At 40.5% G+C, this 19,804-nt stretch overlaps 1 protein-coding gene and 1 long non-coding RNA gene across 2 annotated transcripts in view; one reads left to right on the top strand and one right to left on the bottom strand.

Moving 5' to 3' along the window:
- LOC126378594 (uncharacterized) overlaps positions 1-19,804 on the top strand; it is a 109,041-nt gene that overhangs the window by 49,692 nt on the left and 39,545 nt on the right. The window lies entirely within an intron of this gene.
- LOC126378339 (uncharacterized) lies at positions 1,258-19,581 on the bottom strand. The gene is made up of 12 exons (XM_050026594.1): positions 18,445-19,581; positions 17,349-17,483; positions 16,653-16,775; positions 15,404-15,586; positions 14,085-14,165; positions 12,747-12,896; positions 7,218-7,385; positions 6,518-6,663; positions 5,286-5,507; positions 4,428-4,549; positions 3,562-3,665; positions 1,258-3,089 (listed from the first exon to the last, which is right to left on the bottom strand). Exons 1-12 carry the CDS (start codon positions 19,085-19,087, stop codon positions 1,447-1,449), a joined length of 3,720 nt encoding a protein of 1,239 aa, XP_049882551.1. The 5' UTR covers positions 19,088-19,581; the 3' UTR covers positions 1,258-1,446.

Here is a 19,804-nt window from a genome sequence, read left to right on the forward strand (position 1 = left end):
TATTGCTAACCGTTTCACCACAAAAGCAATTTAATATACACCATCGAATTTAAGTCATTTCAAAACGTTTAAACTTCGCGTAAACATTATACACGTGCCGATTCTACTCCTACCAGAAATCTCCCAGGGGTGTTAAAAGACCACAACGAAGCAAATCCGAAAAGCAATATTGCTCATAATTAAAACACATAATAACGGGTTCTTACCGCGTTTAAATGGGGATATGAGACTCCCGATATTTCGACACTGTTGCAAGTGCCATGATTACGGGATGACTGATGAGATTGGAGTGGAGTAGGTAGATCCATAATTTTCTACGGGCAGACATATCTGTCTACCCTCTTTCTTTGCCGCTTGTTTAAACGCGGTAAGAACCCGTTATTATGTGTTTTAATTATGATAATAACCGCGTAAACTTAAAGCAATATTGCTATTTGGCATTTCTTGTAATTCGCACTTAGTTTTATATGCGCAAATTTTAAATTGCAATATTATTTTTTAGATGGACTGTGTAGTTTGCTAGGTCAAAGATAAATTATAAAATTCTGATTAGTAAATAAAGACAGATCTAAAGGTGACAAAAAACATTTACTTTTTAATATGAATTTTAATAAAGAAAAATTAAAATAATAAGTTCGAAAATTTGTCTCGTTTTTCTTTGCGTCGCAGGTTGCTTTTTCATAAAAATTCCATAGTAATTTCGTGTTCTATAGTAATTTCGTGTTCCATAGTAATTTAGTAAAAAGTAACTGATTTGACTTGTTGGAAACTAGCCTGATGCTTCTATGTGGCTTTTTTACCCCCCAGGGTTTTCACGGATTCACGGCCATGTCTGATTAAGTTAAAGTTTATGGGTGGTCCTTCGAAAACCTTCTTCGATCATTACAGTAAACGCTAAAACGTCCAAGAGTCCTAAGATATCCTAGAATTTACGTAATTTGGCGACTTACGAAAAGACCAAAGATTCTTGGATATTTTTGTATTATCCCGTTTTTCACAGAGTCCTCTTACCTAACCTGAAGATTTGACAGGTCCGGTTTTTTACAGAAGCCTGTCTGACCTTCCAACCTGCGAAGGGAAAACCAGCCCAACACAGGTTAGGTCACATACCTCCGAAAATGCATTTCTTGGGAATGTGGGTTTCAGCACGACGTTTTCCTTCACCTCTGAGCACGTGATAATCATTTACGATCCAAATGAATTCGAAAACAAATTCGACAATCATTGGTTTAGGCATGTGCTAGATTCGAACCTGCGACCTCAAAGTGAGAGGCAAGCATTCTACCAACTGGGCTACCACGGCTCTGCGTATTTTTGCGTTCTTTCTTTCTTTCTTTCTTTCTTTCTTTCGATATTGACTTCAAGTTTTCCTTCCAATGACTTCCATTGTTCCAGTGTTCGAAGAATCACCCTGTCTGTCAGAATCGGCACCAGCCACCAGCTTACTTACAAACTATTCCCAAACATCATCCTGTCATCGTACAGACTCAATCTGTTACACTCATTAGCCCTACCTTTCTGGAGAGCCCTATCCCTCCTCGCCTTCCGTATAGCTACCGGCAAGTCCCCAGGAGTTTTCACTCTACCAGCTGGATTCTGCAGATTCAAATCGCTGGAGGACGAAAATATCTCGCTGACTTGTTCCAGAGAATGCTGCCTTTTTATTGACAGACTCTTCAGACAGGGTTTGGGGGACTTCGGACTCCTGTCCCCGTTCAATTCTTGCTGAAACTTCAAGTCTGTCGTATCGATTTCGCCGTTCAAAGCTGCAATATAAACAGGGTTGTCACCGCTGTATCCGTTTACTAAATTTTCCTTATCATTAGGATCGCTAAACTCATTATCGAAGTTTTTGTATTTGTTCTGGAAGTTGAAACCTAATTCCGTCTTGTGGCTCGACTCTTTCAGGACCTCGTTTTGATATTTCTTTTTGTCGTTCAAGTTTTCAGGTTTGATGGTCTGCATCGTGATCTTTGAGCCGCCATTTTCTGATAGGAGCATCAAATGTTCGTCTTCACTACTCGAGCAATCGGAATTGAGGTCGAAGGGGCTGTCGTTTGTGAAGTTATCTGGATTATTGTCTAAATACTGAAGCTCCAAATTGATACTAGCTCGAGAAGACCGCCCGCTGTTATCTGTTATGATGCGGTTGTCGCAACTCAAGCGCTTTTTAGTCGTAGAATCTTCCGACTCAGAATGTCCAGATTTGAATATGCTCTGAGATGACATTGAGGTTCTGATAGAGTTTTTGACGCTTTCAGAACTCCCTCTACCTTTGTTTCGCATTTCTATTAAGTTTGTCAAGTCTGGAGGTTTCGCCTTGGGAACTATGACGGCAAATATTTGATTCTGTGGTTTATTTTCTTCGTCCCGAGCAGGGAGCTCTTTGAAACCAAAGACGCGATTTTCTCGATTTAAATTTGACTCCATAAGCATGGTAGGGGATAACGTTCTGTTTGGTGGCGATAAGGTGCAAGGGATTTCGAAATTATATTTCTCGTGATCCAACACTAAGTTGCTCGGTCGACTCTCACATTTTCCGTTAACAATCGATGTTTTCGTTCGCCCATTTTGGACGACACCATTACTATGTTCCGGGATCAATTTCACCTCGGTCTCTAACTTGGAACTTTTCCCGAGTTTTTTCTCGAAAAACCTCTTAATCCCCCATTTTGGTTTTTCAATTTTGACGTCTTGCAACAGGTTGGTCTGTTTCGGACGTCTTTCGGCGTCATGTGTGCTTACGTCGTTCGGTATGTAATCTAGCGGTCGTTGGTAAGACCTTATATCATTCAGCCTGTCAGAGTTTTCGTAGTCATGTATAATTGGTCTGTGGTGGTTGACCCTTGCAACCGAAAGACAGTTTTCTTCGAAATTCGGTACCCTCGGGGCGTCTTGTGGGGCTGTGATGTCTTTTAAGCTTTTATGTATGAGTTCGACGGTGCTGGCGGTGTGTGTGTGCGTGTTGCGTTCTATGCAGGCGTTCCTGCCGATGTGTGGTTGCGGGTAGAGGAGGGGGGTGGTGACGTCGCACTGCTGCGCGGTGCAGTTCGAGTTCTTGTCTGGTTCCGGAGGGGAGACGCTGGCGTCTGCGGGTAGCGCTCAAGTTAGACCATAGAAGTCATTACTAACTTTTTAATTGCAAAAAAGGCCCTTAATACGTCCCACGACTGGACTCAGATGTTCAATCATCGTTTAGAGGGAAAACAGTACATGACCTCTGTGGTCCAGCCCGCAGTAGATCAGCGTGGTGGCTGCTCCACATACTCCCTCCGGTTGATTGAGGGGAGACCTGTGTCCAGCAGTGGGACGTATATAGGGTGTTAGTGACATCTTAATGAATACTAAGGGGGATGATTCAAACCATGATTCTGAGTTGCTATCAAGTGGAATTTCCTGTCAGAAAATTCATGGAAATTGTAGTGTTTTTTTTATTATTTTCAATTTTACACTCCACTTGATATCAAGTGATGTGACTCAGAATCATGGTCTGAATCATCCCTCGAAGTTTTCGTTACGATGTCGCTAGCACCCTGTATATGCGATTTATGGTATTCTCACCAGGCGGATGCGGATGTAGGTTGTTGTCATGAACCAGGGGTCGTGTTGGCTGCAGCAGCTGCTTCAACTCCGACATACGTTCCTCTACGCAGACCGCAGTCAATCTGAGGATAAATATGGGAAATTATTTAAGAACAACATGTACTAAATACAATACGTACAAAATTATTAGGTAACTGGGGCATAGAATAAGGAACATCTACTGCGGAGAAAAAGTTTTTTAAAAGTTGACTACGTAAATACTGAAATATAACCATAGAATAAGGAATAATACTATGTGTAGAACGGCAACTCTCCGCCTCCACCAGCGGCTAAGCTAGGTTTACCTCACCCCCTCGGTCTTACTTTAGTATTAAATCGTATGGCGTCAGACGTCAGACACACAGATGCGCGTGTGCGATAACGTCAATGGGTAGTCTGTGTGAAACGAGGTGTTTTGTATGAAGTGAGGGCGAGGTAGCGGTGTGGTGGGGGTTAAAAAGGCCACATCGAAAAAAAAACATCTAAAAAACCAATATTGGTTTTTGACATTTGTTTGCATTGCGCACTTACTTTTTATACGCGCAAATGTCACATGGCAATATTGCTTTTTTATGTGAATTGCTTCACATAAAATCAAATATACTTTATCGCACGGAACTAATTTTCAACAATCTGACACATAACACAGGAATACAGAACAATTTTGTCGGCCTTATTGCTCTAGAGCAATTTCGATGTGGCCTTATCAAGCCTTCTGGGCACCTTTAGCCTTGTTAGAGACCGTTAATAAGTCCGGCTATTTAATTTCATTTGCTGGAAAAAAGAAACAAGAAGAATCCAATAAGAAAAAGAAACGTCATAAAAAAAGAATAACTAAACCAGACCTGGCCTCGGCGTCGTGGTCCCAGCACTCGTCGCAAGTGTCGGCAGCGATTTTGAGCGCGCGCCACTCTGCCACCGGCGGCTTGGGCAGCGGAGGCCGAGCCTTGTTGCGGGAGACCAGGTTCTAAGACAAATTAAAATGAAATTGAATTAAAAGATGTGTTGCTATTGCAGTTTCTTGTCATTTCATCTCCACAGCCATAACACCTTGCGAAATGACGTAAATTCAAAAATGTTACATTGACCTTCAACAAATTTATCCATGATAATTACGTTGAATAAATGATTCTGATTTCTGAAAATCAGAGGTAAGTACGAAGTACCCACATTTCACAGCTTTTTGTTCCAATTGGGTAGTTTCCTAGGTCAAAGATAAATTATAAAATACTGATTACTAAATAAAGACAGATCTAAACTGTAATAATAATAAAAAAAAAAACAAAAATGAAAAAAGAAAAGTGCGACATTTTGTCACGTTTTTCTATGACGTCACAGGTTGGTCTTTCATACAAATTCCATGGTAATTTCGTGTTTTGACGTTTAGTAAAATGTAACCGACTTGACTAGTTGGGAACAACTATTAGAACCGTATTATTGAAGAACATTATTGCACCATCTGGAGAAAAATCGTTGAAACTAAATGAATGATGAACGAATGAACAAACGATACCGCGTTCTAAAAGACAACTACCGCCATCTAGCGGCGAACCGTCAGACCTAAACAAACGATATCGCGTTCTAAAATGCTACTAGCGCCATCTATCGGCAAACCGTCAGAACTACACAAACGATACCGCGTTCTAAGACACAACTAGCGCCATCTAACGGCAACCTAACGGAATTAAGTAGCATTACCATACCTGCATGACGGGCAATGTAGGATTGTTCGGGATGCCATGGTGCTGGTACGGCAGCATGTAGGGCGGGGTGCCCCCCGCGTGGGCCCCGCTGCAGCGCCAGAGCAGCTCCCAGAGCACCAGCCCTAACGCGAACACGTCCACTGCGCATAGGGCCGCTCGGGCTTCGGAGAGGTCTAGGGCGCCTTCTAGGGCTTCCGGGGCGAGGTAGCGGAGAGTTCCCGCCTGAGGGAGGGATACGATACAGATTTCATGGAACTTCAACACAACATAACATAAGCTCACGACTATATCCCAATTGAAATAGTCAAAGCTACATCCATCGCAAGATAAACTAAGTACCCACATCTCACCGAGCTTTCTGTTAGACTAAAGTGATTGATGGTGAGCCGTATCGCCGTCTATAATCGAGCCAACTGTGTTAGTTTTTTTTTATTTTGACGTGACTTATTGTAGATTTGCCGGAGATGGCATTAACTACTTGGCCGAACAAATGGGGAGCGCTGAAGGCTCTCACCCGGTACAACGTTTAAGACAACAAGTCTGAGGGTGCCCAGTTGGGCGCGAACCTCGGCTCAGGGCGTCGTCTGAGAGGAAGAATATTGAAAGGATTAATTGACCCTAGTGGGTCGATAGCGATAAGCGCTGAATGAGGGATCCGTGTTAGTGAAAACTGCACTTAAGATAGATTAGTAACTCATTGGTGTAAGTTTGGTACCGGGGTTCGAACCGGCTGGAAGCTCATAGAACTTCCATGCGAAGATTTTTGTGCCCTGTTACTACTAAGTACGTTACTACTAAGTACGGTCACGAGCATTAATATTTATACACTTTGGTACCATGTCACATTTGTTCGAGCATGATATTATATTGCAAATTGGAAGCGACGTTGGTGAATGTCGGTGTACGGACAAACCAAAGTTGTTTTTTGTTGCACCGTCAATTGTAAAAAAAATGTATTAAGTACTGTACTTATTTTTAATAAATAAATAATAATAATAAATAATTAACTTTTTTTGACAAATTGAACTGTAAGTCTCACTAAATGTCAAATATGTTAGTGCGACAGAATCCTAAAGTGGGTACATTATATTGCTCATGACTGTACGTAGTCGTTACATGACCCATGTCAGGGGCTTGATTTGTATTTAATTCGTAGGAACAACAGTTCGCTTCACTTCACGATTAATTCGCTGTTCGGTTTATAATTATTTTTTAGACTTCCTGTTGCATACCTCAGCGATCCTGCTAGGCTGGCTGGGCTGGCTGCGCGGTGGTAGCACCTGCGCAAGCCCCAAGTCGGCGAGGCGTGCATCCCCGTTGACTATCAGCACGTTGTTACTGTTCACGTCCCTGTGCACCACGCATGGCTTGCTGCCCGCTGGGGAAAAAAAATAAGTCGTTTTGAATTAGGATTGTGTATTTACCTTTTTTAAATCCCCCCCTCCTCCTGTTGATTGAGGGGAGGCCTTTGCCTATCAGTGGGACGAACATAGGCTAGTTTATGTTATGTTTAAAAAAAACATAAAAAAAAAAGTTAAACAACATCCTTATTTAAGACGGAAAAGTGGATCTTCACGCGTACACGCAATTCATACGCACGCATGCACGCACACCCACACGCATGCATGCACGCACGCACACACATGCATGCATGCCTGCGCGTGGTTCGTTGGAAAGCCTACATATGGATTGTGGATTCGCTGTAACGATGTGTTTCTTTTGTGTAAAAGAACTATTCACTGCATAAATATTCGTTGTATATTTAGTATTCGCAGGCTACGGCATTTGGTTACTTATTAATTTTACTTACTTTCTTTCTAAATTCAATTGTTAATTACTACTAAAGAACGTGTTATATATTTATTGCCGAATAAATACTTTTCTTTCTTTCCAGTTGTGTGTGAGTATAGCGTAGTATATTATATTACTAACAGTGCGAGTGCAGGTGCGCCAGCGCGGCGGCCAGCCCGTGCGCCAGGCGCGCGTACTGCGGCCACGACAGCGGGGCCGCCTGCAGCCGCGCCCGCAGCGACCCGCCGCACAGCTCCAGCACCACCAGCTGCGACCGCGCGCCCAGCGGCGACGTGCGGGAGTCGCTGCCTATAGGGGGACATACAGGCCATCACAAACAGCAAAAAAAACAATAGAACTTTATTGCTGAAGATCATAATGAAGCCATCTAGCGAGTCATTGACGGAACTAAACAAAACATGAACGAATAACAAACGATACCGCGTTCTAAAAGACAACTATCGCCATCTAGCGGCGAACCGCAAGAACTAATCAAACGATACCGCGTTCTAAAATACAACTATCGCCATCTAGCGGCGAAGCGCAAGAACTCAACAAACGATGCCGCGTTCTAAAAGACAACCATCGCCATCTAGCGGCGAAGCACAATAACTGTTAGAATAGGACTAGTTTGTAAACGAAACTGTCTAAATTTATTTTCTTGTTAGCAACACTACTCTCTCTTCGATTTGATATTCCATAGCGATGTATGTTATTTTTCTTTCTCTAAATAAAATCTGTGTTAACTCCTATAATCCTGGTTTTCTTTACCTATAACCCATCAGGTTATGGGCCCAGGCCGCGCGTAAACGTATTTTCAAATAATATTTCTGTGGTAAAATGGAAAAAACGGACAATGGAGCGGATGGCGTGGGCGCGGTCTCGTCGTCTACAGCTACGAGTTCTGGAATTTCAATTAATTTCGAAAAGCTCAGCGGATTATCGAATTATACTAATTGGAAATTTCTAATGAGAATGTATCTGATACATGAAGATTTATGGGAATGTATCGAAGAGTCGGTGGCGGGTGTACCCAAAGTCCAAGATGCACGGAAGCAGCAGAAAACTCTCGCTAAAATATGCTTAATGGTGCAACCTGCGGCTTTTTCGCATGTGAGAAATGCATTGACCGGATATCAAGCGTGGACCAACCTTAAAACGGCCTACGAAGACCGGGGGCTATGTAGACGGCTTGGACTTCTAAGAACACTGTTTGGATTGAAACTAGAACAATTCAGTGACATGGAAGCGTATCTCTTGAATATCTGTGAATTGGATCAACAATTAAGAGATATAAACGCACCATTGGAAGATGATTTCTTGTCAGTGTTGATGCTAAGTGGTTTGCCATCTAATTACGACCCGCTAATCATGGCACTGGAAAATTCAAATATCAAACTATCCAGTGAAACCGTGAAGAGCAAATTGTTACAAGAGAACATGCGCAGAGATTTTGACAAAGAGGAAAGTGCGTTGTTGTCAAAAAGTGTTAACAAACAATATACAAAGTCGGTGTTGAAATGCTTTATATGTAAGAAAGCAGGCCATTTCGCTAAAAACTGTCCTACAAAAACAAATAACAGTGCTAAAAACAGTGATACGTGTGAAACCGTGTGGAATGGGACATTGTTGACGGCATTAGCAGTGGACATTAACTCAAGTGCCTGGTATGTAGACTCAGGTGCAACATGTCATATGACAAACAATAAAAACTTATTAAAAAACTATGTTGTGGACACTCAACGTTCAGTGACAGTTGCAAACAATCAAAAAATGTACAGTGAAGGACATGGTGACGTAAAATTGTTGTTAAAGGGACAAAAACAGTGCATAAAAATAAGTGAGGTTATCTATGTTCCGAACTTGTCAACAAACTTATTGTCTGTAGGCAGTATGGCTGCCAAAGGTCTTCAGGTACACTTTGACTCACAGCAGTGTAATATTTACCATGGCGAGACAGTTGTAGCAAGTGCTCTAAAGGTGAATGGTGTCTATCAATTGGACATGCAAACGGAAGATGAAAACGAGCAGACCTCAATGTGTCTGACACCGGCTCCGTCCACTACTGAGGGCTCAGAAACTGCACATGTATGTGAAATGAATGCAACCCAGGAGCTGTGGCATCGTAGACTTGGGCACCTGAACAGGCGTAGCATGAATTTACTTAACCAAGGTATGGCTAGTGGAATTAATTACACTGATACTGAATATAGTCCCTGTGTAGCTTGTATAGAGGGGAAGCAATGCAGACTACCTTTCCCAAAAAGGTCTTTCACTAGAGCATCTGAGAAATTAGGTCTTATACACTCAGATTTGTGCGGGCCTCTGCCAGTTACCTCATTTAGTGGTGCTAGATATCTATTAACATTCATAGATGATTTCACGAGAATGACTTTTGGATACTTTATCAAAAGTAAAGAGGATGTGTTCCCGACATTTAAGTATTTCAAAAGTCTTGTAGAAAATCAAACTGATTTAAAAATAAAGACCCTTCGTACAGATAATGGCACTGAATATGTCAATAAACAGTTCCAGGCATACCTAAGAGAGCATGGCATCCAGCACCAGACCACAATACCCTATTCACCGCAACAAAATGGTGTGGCGGAAAGGGCGAATCGCACCATTATGGAAGCAGGACGATGCATGCTACAAGATGCTGGAATGGACAAAAGATTCTGGGCAGAAGCAGTGAACACAGCGATTTATATTAAAAATAAGTCGCCAAGTAAAGCAGTGAGAGGAACAACACCGGAGGAAAAATGGACTGGTAATAAAGTTGATTTATCTAATTTGAGAGTATTTGGATGTATTGCATATGCTTTGATTCCTAGTGAAAAATGTAAGAAACTGGATTCGAAAAGTAAAAGGTACATCTTTGTGGGATACTGCACTGAATCGAAAGGTTATAGATTAATAGATACAGAAAATCCCTCTATTTGCATTAAATCTAGAAATGTACATTTTTTAGAAGGAAAAATGTATAAAGATATTGAATCACATCAGATAAATTATACTACTGATGGTGAGATAGATATCTCAAGCAGTATAAATCATGAAGATGGTATTAGTACCGATAACATAGATCTGCAATCGCCGGCGCCGCAATCACCGCAACCCAATATTGTAGAAAATGAGGACTCTAGTCCTGATGTTAGTGATCATCATATTTATTGTCCTTCAGATGTTACATGGTCTCCTGGTATGACTTCAGATGCCACGTCGTCGAGTGAATATGAAGATCTTGATGATGCTACAGCGATGGTGATGGCAATGACAGTAACAAATCACTCCGTTGATCCACTTACCATTGAAGAAGCACTATCAGGACCTGAAAAAGAACACTGGAAAAGAGCAATCATAGATGAATATCAATCTTTTGAAAAGAATGAAGCCTGGGAATTATCAGAACTACCAGCGGGAAAGAAGGCTGTAAAATGCAAATGGGTATTCAAGAAAAAGCTAGATGCAGATGGAGAACTGTTGCGCTACAAAGCACGTCTCGTCGCGAAAGGATTTACCCAGAAGTATGGAATAGACTACACAGAAACCTACTCTCCTGTAGTAAGGTATTCCACAATTCGCACTTTGCTTTCCTTGGCAGTCAATTTAGATATGCAAGTAAACCACATGGATGTAAAAACAGCATTTCTAAATGGTGATTTAGCAGAAACTGTATATATGGCTCAGCCAGAAGGATACAAAATACCAGGAAAAGAAAATCATGTGTTTAAACTGAAGAAAGCAATATATGGGCTGAAACAAGCGTCGAAGGCTTGGTATGATAAAATTGACAATGCTTTAGTAAAAGATCTCAAGTTCAGAAAATCACTCGGTGAACCTTGTGTTTACATAAAAACTGATGATGCAAACAACCTTATTATACTAGCATTATATGTGGATGACATCTTGATTTTTTGTAAAGACACACCTGAATTGAAGAAACTGAAATCCGAACTGATGAGAATGTTTGAAATGAAAGATCTTGGCAGAGCTACACATATACTGGGAATGAGATTAAAACAAGACCAGAACAAAATTACTCTTGATCAAAAAAACTATATACAGAATGTTTTAGCACAGTTTCACATGACTGATTGTAAGCCAGTGAGCACTCCATTAGAAAATGGCGTGAAGTTTGAAAAAGGGAAGCAGAATGACCCTGAATCAAGATACAGAAGTCTTATAGGTTGCATTATGTATATAGCTGTGTGCACAAGACCCGATATAACACATGCGGCAAGCTTATTGAGCCAATTCAACAATTGTTATTCAGAAGCACATTGGACAGCAGCAAAACGTATCCTTAGGTATTTAAAAGGTACTATAGACTATTGTATAGTATATGAAAAATCTACACTTTCTGTTATAGGCTATGTAGATGCAGATTGGGCATCTAGCCAGTTAGATAGACGTTCTTATACAGGATATATGTTCAAAGTAGGTAGTTCAGCTGTGTCGTGGGAAAGTCGTAAACAAAGAACTGTGGCACTTTCCAGCACAGAGGCTGAATATATGGCCTTATGCGAAGGAGCCAAAGAAGCTATATTTATTAGAAACTTTTTATATGAATGTTTAGATAAATATTTTTGTATAACTTTGTATAATGACAACCAGTCAGCTCTAAAGTTGTGTAATAGTCAAGTTCATCATAGTAGAAGTAAACATATTGATATAAGACATCATTTTATACGTCAGGTTGTAAAGGATAAAATTGTCAGTTTGAATTATCTGTGCACTGAACAAATGCCAGCTGATGTGTTGACAAAGCCTTTGGGAAAGGAAAAACATTTGAATTGTATAACTAATTTAGGTTTAATGACTTTAGTAGTGTAGTGAAGTTAGGTTCATACACTGTTCAATTTAAGGGCAGGTGTTAAAATATATTTAAGACTGTTTAGTTTAAGGGCAGGTGTTAGAATAGGACTAGTTTGTAAACGAAACTGTCTAAATTTATTTTCTTGTTAGCAACACTACTCTCTCTTCGATTTGATATTCCATAGCGATGTATGTTATTTTTCTTTCTCTAAATAAAATCTGTGTTAACTCCTATAATCCTGGTTTTCTTTACCTATAACCCATCAATAACTAATCAAACGATACCGCGTTCTAGTTATGAGGATGGCGCCATCTATATTTTTATTAGGGAACGTGACCTGGAGAAAACCACATTAGGTACAGTCACAAGCAATATAATAGACCCACTTCAGTACTCTATCGCAGTAACATATTTGACATTTAGTAATCAGTAAATCAAATCAAATCTATCATTTAAAGTCTGTACCGGAACACCGTACAACTTTATGGTCCTTCGAGCCGTGGACCTCGCGTGTACGCGTTAATTTCGTCGGGTTTCCGTCGTTTTAATTCGTAGTGTGAGGTGTACGAACTAGCAAGTACGAACAAGCAGTTGGATATTTCGTTAGTGCAGTAGTAAAACCTGTTTTTTCTAACTAAATAAATATATAAAAAAGACAACTATCGCCATCTAGCGGCGAAGCGGAAGAACTAATCAAACAAACAAGTTATTTCCCACACATCATGAATGTAGTTCAAAAAATAATAATTAAAAGCTTCTATATCAGAGGCGCCATCTATATTTTTATTAGGGAACGGGACCTGGAGAAAACCACATTAGCTAACACCAGGCGCACCGTATTTGTCACTCACCGTAGTAGCGCAGTAAGTTGGGGTGCGCGAGGTGCGGCAGCGCGTAAATGGCGGCCTCCTTCTGCCAGGCGCTCTCGTTGGAGTACAGCTTCACCGCCACCGAGGTGGAGCCTAGCGTCCCGCGCCATACCGACCCGAACTTACCCTGGCCTGGAGAGGAATATATTAGTTATGGCACTGATAGACACAAACAAATAGTTTCACATTCGCTAAGGAGTTTTTCTAACGAAGTCAAGAGCAAACCCATCTTAATTATATATAAAAAAAAACAACGTCGGAATCGTGTTTTAAATACGCATACATTACGTTATGTAAATAATTGAACGGTCTAGGCTATATTAAACCACTTTATAGGGAACCAGTAAAACTACGGCTTTTCACTATGACGTTTAATCCAAGATAAAACACACAAGCGTCAGTAGGAACGCAGGTATTAACATAATGATGATTACGAATCTACCCTCAATTTGTTCAATAAACATTTTGTCTCTTTCTCTCTTATACACATTATTATTATTATTAATAGCCCTCAATGTCCCACTGCAGGGCAAAGGCTTCTCTTCCCTTCTTCCACTCCTCCCTGTCCCCAGCTTGCTCGCGCCACCGTTTCGAGAAGCGGTCTAACTCGTCGCGCCATCTTTTCCGTGGCCTTCCCCGACGTGTGACAGCACTTGCATAACAATAATATAAGTTCGTTCCCTCAAATTAAGATGTTATAGCTGTTAAAATAAACAGCAATATCGGTTGTAAGTATATTTGTATTTGTACGCCCAATCATCCCTCAGTTTTCGTTACGATGTCAGTTACACCCTGTATTACTAGATAGGGGAAGCCCTGGTCACCTATTCATCATCATCAATTTAAGAGCCACGCTCTTGTCGGTGCAGCATTTCTGTAAAATACTCTCCATGCTACTTTTTTAGGGAAAAATAGGGCAGTGGTTTCCCTCTTGCCTTCCGCCCCGCAGTACTCTGTCTGACGCGAGTGGGTCACCTATTACTACACGTTTTTTAACTAAGGTAAAACATCAATATATCTCGTTTTTAATTTTTCATTTGTGCGCTAAAGCATAATATCATTCATCTTCTATCGTGTGGGTTGTGCGGTGGATCACCAACCTCATCAACCCTGGTGTCAGGGTTACTGTTGAGCCGCCAAAGGTCCCTGACATGACTCATGTAACGAATATGTACCTACTTACATTAGTAAATAGTAACCAGGAGGAACGGCTTTACGTGCCTTCCGAAGCACGGATCATTCATCATAAACAAGATAAGCATTTATGAATTCATCTCTAGTCTCATATATTAACCATGTTAACCTCAATCTTTCACTTACCTATGTGTTCAATTAGTGTGAGGTTGTCGACACACAACAGGCCAGTAGCCAGCGCGTCCGGACCACTGCCCATCACATCCGCTGAAACAATTACAATAATTTATTTCATCATCATCAGCCCATTAACGTCCCCACTGCTGGGGCACGGGCCTTCCCTATGGATGGATAGGGAGATCGGGCCTTAAACCACCACGCGGGCCCAGTGCGGATTGATGGTTATTAACGACTGCTAATGCAGCCGGGACCAACGTCTTAACGTGCCTTCCGAAGCACGGAAGAGCTCGAGATGAAAACTTTTTTTTTGTGGTCACCCATCCTATGACCGGCCTTTGCGAAAGTTGCTTAACTTCAACAATCGCAGACCGAGCGCGTTTACCGCTGCGCCACCGAGCTCCTCACCATCATTTTATTTACACGACTTAAAATTTGTTTAAAATCAAATAAACATAATGCGTAGCCCCCTATAACATGGGACTTGAACATAGCTGGCGAAGAATGGGTGTTACATACACCACTGTCTAACACTTCGAGGATACAGGCACCCTAAGTGTGATAATTAAAGCACATAACAACACAACAACTCAAAACAATACCACCAATACAACAACAACAATAACTTAAAACAATACCTAAGTGTGATGTTATGTTGTGTTAAATAAAAAAAAAAGAAATGTATTTTTTAAGTTAAAATTAAATTATATTTATGCGGAGTATACTCCACCACGCTGCTCCACTGCGTGTTGGTGGAGGCGTTTTACGGCTAACAGCCGGAACCAACGGTTTAATGTGCCCTCCGTAGCACGGAATTAACTTACTTTTTCGGACAATCAGGTGATTTAAGCCTGCAATGTCCTCACCAAACAAATGACACAAAAGTGATGTCGACAATGTCCCCATCGGGAATCGAACCCGACCTCCAAATCGTGAGCCCAACACTCTAACCACTACACCACGGAAGCTGTCAAATTTTCTTTATTAACCGACTTCAAACAAGGAGGAGGTTTTCAATTCGTGTGTATACATAACATAACATAAATAGCCTATATACGTCCCACTGCTGGGCACAGGCCTCCTCCCAATCAACCGGAGAGGGTATGGAGCATACTCCACCACGCTGCTCCACTGCGGGTTGGTGGAGGTGTTTTTACGGCTAATAGCCGGGACCAACGGCTTAACGTGCCCTCCGAAGCACGGAATCAACTGAACGGAATCAATAAATTCGTGTGTATGATATTTTTTTATGTATGTTCTCCGATATTTCCGTCCATTATAGACGGATTACATTTTTTTTTTAAAGCAAACTCCTGAACTGAACGTACCTTTCTCAGTATCACTAGGAGGCGTAGTCCGTCGGCAGTACAGCCTCGCCAGCGCTACGGCTGCAGCCAGTACGGCCAGGAGCGCTAGGGCCCCGGACAGGGCTCCGCCCCAGCCGGCACGCCGCGACCAGCCCTCGCGAGGAGACTCCGCCTTCAGGGGGACTAGTTCTTCTTCCAGATATGCTGTGGGGGGAACAGCACAGCATAAGCTCAAGACTAAATCCCGATTGGGGTAGTCAGAGGTACATCCATCGCAAGATGAACTAAGTACCCACACCTCACCGAGCTTTCTGTTAGACCAACGTGATATGTGGTGAGCCGTATCGCCTTCTATAATTGTCGAGTCAACTGTGTTAGTGAAAACTGCAGTTAACGCTACTGCTCTCAATGTGATTTGTTTTGCAGTAGCATTAATTCGCTGAAGACTCAGCTTATTAGAGGTAATTGGTAATAGTTGTTAATTATTGTTAGTGTTTTAATTTGTATCCTTGCTGAATTGCGCATTCAATCTATTTTTTTTCTTATATTTTTTTCTACATCTCCGCTCTCTTGTCTTGTTGTATAACTCTTTTTCATTTATTTGTGGTAGCTTGTAATTAGTGATGTTCCGGATCGTTAAAAATGTATATCCGCGGATACGGATCTGAATACGGATATTTAGTATAATTCTATGATCTTTATTTTCTTAAAAAAAAAGATTAAAGTTTTAGTTATTTCATTGTTATAAAAGTGATATTTTATCTTGCTTTCATTATAAACTTATATCTATCTAAATGTTTGCAATATAAAGGTGCCAAATATTTGATTTTAAGAAATAAAAACAATCCGAAGGGAATTTTATAGTTTTTTATTTAATAATTCTACTTAATCACTTGAAAAAGATCCGTAAAAGATCCGCGTGAAAAGTAACGGACACGGATACGGATACGGATTTTTCTTTTATCTCGGATATCCGCGGATACGGATACGGATATCCGGAACATCACTACTTGTAATTGGCCTTTATTTACTACTAAGTGTAACATTGTGTGAATTAAGCTGTAAGCTCCTCAAACAAAATAAAATAAGACTTTGTAACCAGGACCAGAGTCAGGGTTATTATTGAGCCGCCAAATTTAATTTTGCGACGGAGAATTCCACTTGATATCTACTCGGAATCATGGTCTGAAGCACCCTTCAAAGTTTTCGTTACGATGTCACTAACACCCTGTATAAGTGTCCGTCACGATCGGTATCATTGCATACTCACAGAAGTGCGTGTTGCAGTAAGACATCGTGCAGCAGCAGAAGTTAGTGGCTGGCAGGCGGGGTGTCACCCGCGTGCAGCGGTCGCAGCCGCCGCGACCAGCCGCGCGGGACGAGCGCCAACAACCTAGCATACCACCACCATAGAATAAGGAATAATACTACGTATAGGAGCTCTTCCGTGCTTCGGAAGGCACGTTACGCTGTTGGTCCCGGCTGCATTAGCAATCGTTAATAACCATCAATCCGCACTGGGCCCGTGTGATGGTTTAAGGCCCGATCTCCCTATCCATCCATAGGGAAGGCCCGTGCCCCAGCAGGGGACGTTAATGGGCTGATGATGATGACTACGTATAGAACGGGTGGAGCCGTGGTAGCCTAGTTGGTAGAATGCTTGCCTCTCCCTTTGAGGTCGCAGGTACGAATCCAGATTGTCGAATTTGTTTTCGATTTCATGTTTGAATCATAAATGATTATCACATGCATTAAGGAAAACATCGTGAGGAAACCCACATTCACGAGAAATGCATTTTCGAAGGTATGTGACCTAACCTATATTGGGCTGGTTTTCCCTTCGCGGGTTGGAAAGTCAGACAGGCAGTCGCTTCTGTTTAAAACCCGACCTGTCAAATCTTCAGGTTAGGTAAGCAGACCCTGTGAAAAACGGGATATGCTAGGAAGATGATGAAAATGAATTTACCCTGGCCAAAGATAGTGACATTCCCATCGTTATCCTGATGCCACAATGTGTAGCAGTAGGCCCGAGCGTCCGTGCAGTGTTCCACTTGCACCGTCTCACCGGACGGCAAGGTTGTCATGGAGATAGGACCCGTATCTAAAATAATTAAAAATATGTAAGATGTTAACGATTCTATTACATAGGACTTGGGATTATAATTATCCATTTTTTAATTTTTTTCATAAATTCTTGTTACTAAAACTAGGCTACAAACACACTGAACACAAAGATACAAATACATGTAGTTATACAGGGTGTTAGTGACGTCGTAACGAATACTCAGGGGGATGATTCAGACCATGATTCTGAGTTAATATCAAGTGGAATTTTCCATCACAAAATTCATGTATTTTTTTAAATTGTTTTCAATTCTATAATTGTTTTCTTTTGTTTCTTTTGTGATGGAAAATTCCACTTGATATTAACCCAGAATAATGCTATGATGAGCTATACTATACCATGATTCTGAGTGGAATTATCAAGTGGAATTATGAAAACTTTGTTTTTTTTTTAACTATTTTCTGTTCTTTAGCTACATGCTACTTCTATCATGGTCTAAATCATCCCTCAAAGTTAAAGATAATGTCAAGATAATGTCACTAAAACCCTGTATAGATATGGTATAGTTAAAATTAAAAACCCACCAAACCAATTGGTTTGGCTGTGGAAGTGGTGTTTGCTTTATAATTAGTTGTGTTAGCATTCTGTTAATAACATAATATGGACTAGTTTCTGAAATAAAATATTTAAATTTGAATCTTAAACAAAGCTGGCAAGGAGTGTAGTATAGTACACAGTACACAGGCCTAGTTGTGTATAATATACTTTTTTAGAACTCAATTTAATGAAATTTGAATAGAGAAAAAGTAAAGTAAGTATAATTTGTTTGAATAAAATGTGTTGCCAACTCTGAAATAGAGATTGGACTATTTTATTGTTCAATTTAAGTTAGTTTTTTTTTTATTAAAGCAACATAATAAATAACTAAACAGTATCATATAATTAGACAGATTGGGGAGAAATTGTAATTTAGAAGTGCAAAATAATTTTAACTTACCAAAATTCTCATTTTCTACCATCAATTGAGCATTGCTATCATCATCATAAGACGGAGTCACGCTCATGGCAACACTATTTGTCTTATACAAACAAGTAATAGTGGGCCCTGTGGTTGTAGAAGGAGGGTCTGTAGGCACATGTGCTGCCTTCACCTTATACTTCTTTACATCATTAGATAAGCCATTTTTAGCCCCATTATTTCCACCAGAAATAGCAGTTTTTTCAACACCAATGTTGTCTCTAAGACTCTGAGATAGGCTCAAAGGATAACTTCCTTTGCCTGACGAAATAAACTCATTTGAATTTGGAATGTCTGGGTTCCGTTTCACAATTTGATGGTCATCCCAATTTTCTTGGTAATTATCATAAGAATCTGATTCTGCGACTTCCGCGTTTCTTTTCTGTATAACTTTTGGGTGCTCATCTGACGGCCAGTCCTCTTGGTTCCATTGAATGGTTCTCCTGTGATGATATTTGGTGAAAGTCCTAACAAAATGTGATGGTTTCAGGTGTTGAATACTGTTTTTCCCGTCTTGGCTCTCGTGGGGCCGCGACGTGAGCACCTTTGCCGTGAAAATGAATAAGAATAACACTACGCACTTCAGTAGAGGCGTCACTCTCTGCGCTATAATACCTTCCATGATAAAAGTTTATAAAGTTCTTCGTGAAAAAACTACATAACTAAAGGTTTTTATAAAGTAATAGAGATATAAAGTACTCAATTGCACGCCCAAAGGCTATCTAGCTTCATTTTGTGGACGTTTAGCAACCAAGCTGCAGGCAGGACACAATTTATTGATTTTCTAGTATCTTAAAGTGACACTGCAGTATTCATGTTTCGGCCACGAGTTTCGACACGCGATATGGAAATGAGTTTTGTAGACTTTTAGCATGTCCCATATGCTCTAAAGTTAAGTAAAATTTGAGATTATTGCACAAAACCACACAATTGAAACCTTTTACATCAATGACCGACGTAAACAAATAGTGCTGATTTTATTTGTTGATTTGATTCAAGTTCAGTCAAGCGCATATTTAAAAAAACAACTGCAGTATTTAATAATTTTCTGAGTACTTGTCAAATTTATAGAAAAATAATTTATATCGCTTGACATTTCGCTCCGCTTTTTATCACTTTAAAGCGTGAAACTAACCTAAAGTTTGTCGTATTATAGGATAAATATGTTAAAAAGTAATAAAAGTGAACTGGTTCATTTAGCTCACTCTGTGTTGTAGTAGCTCTATTCTACTAATAATACAAATAAAATAATAACGTTACGTTCCGTTTCCGCAAAATAGTTAAGTATTATGTCAAAAACTTGATTGCTTTGAAAATAAAAAATCTAGTCTCGGAAGAA

Source organism: Pectinophora gossypiella, chromosome 26, assembly GCF_024362695.1.
Source record: "Pectinophora gossypiella chromosome 26, ilPecGoss1.1, whole genome shotgun sequence".
Lineage (NCBI taxonomy): Eukaryota > Metazoa > Arthropoda > Insecta > Lepidoptera > Gelechiidae > Pectinophora > Pectinophora gossypiella.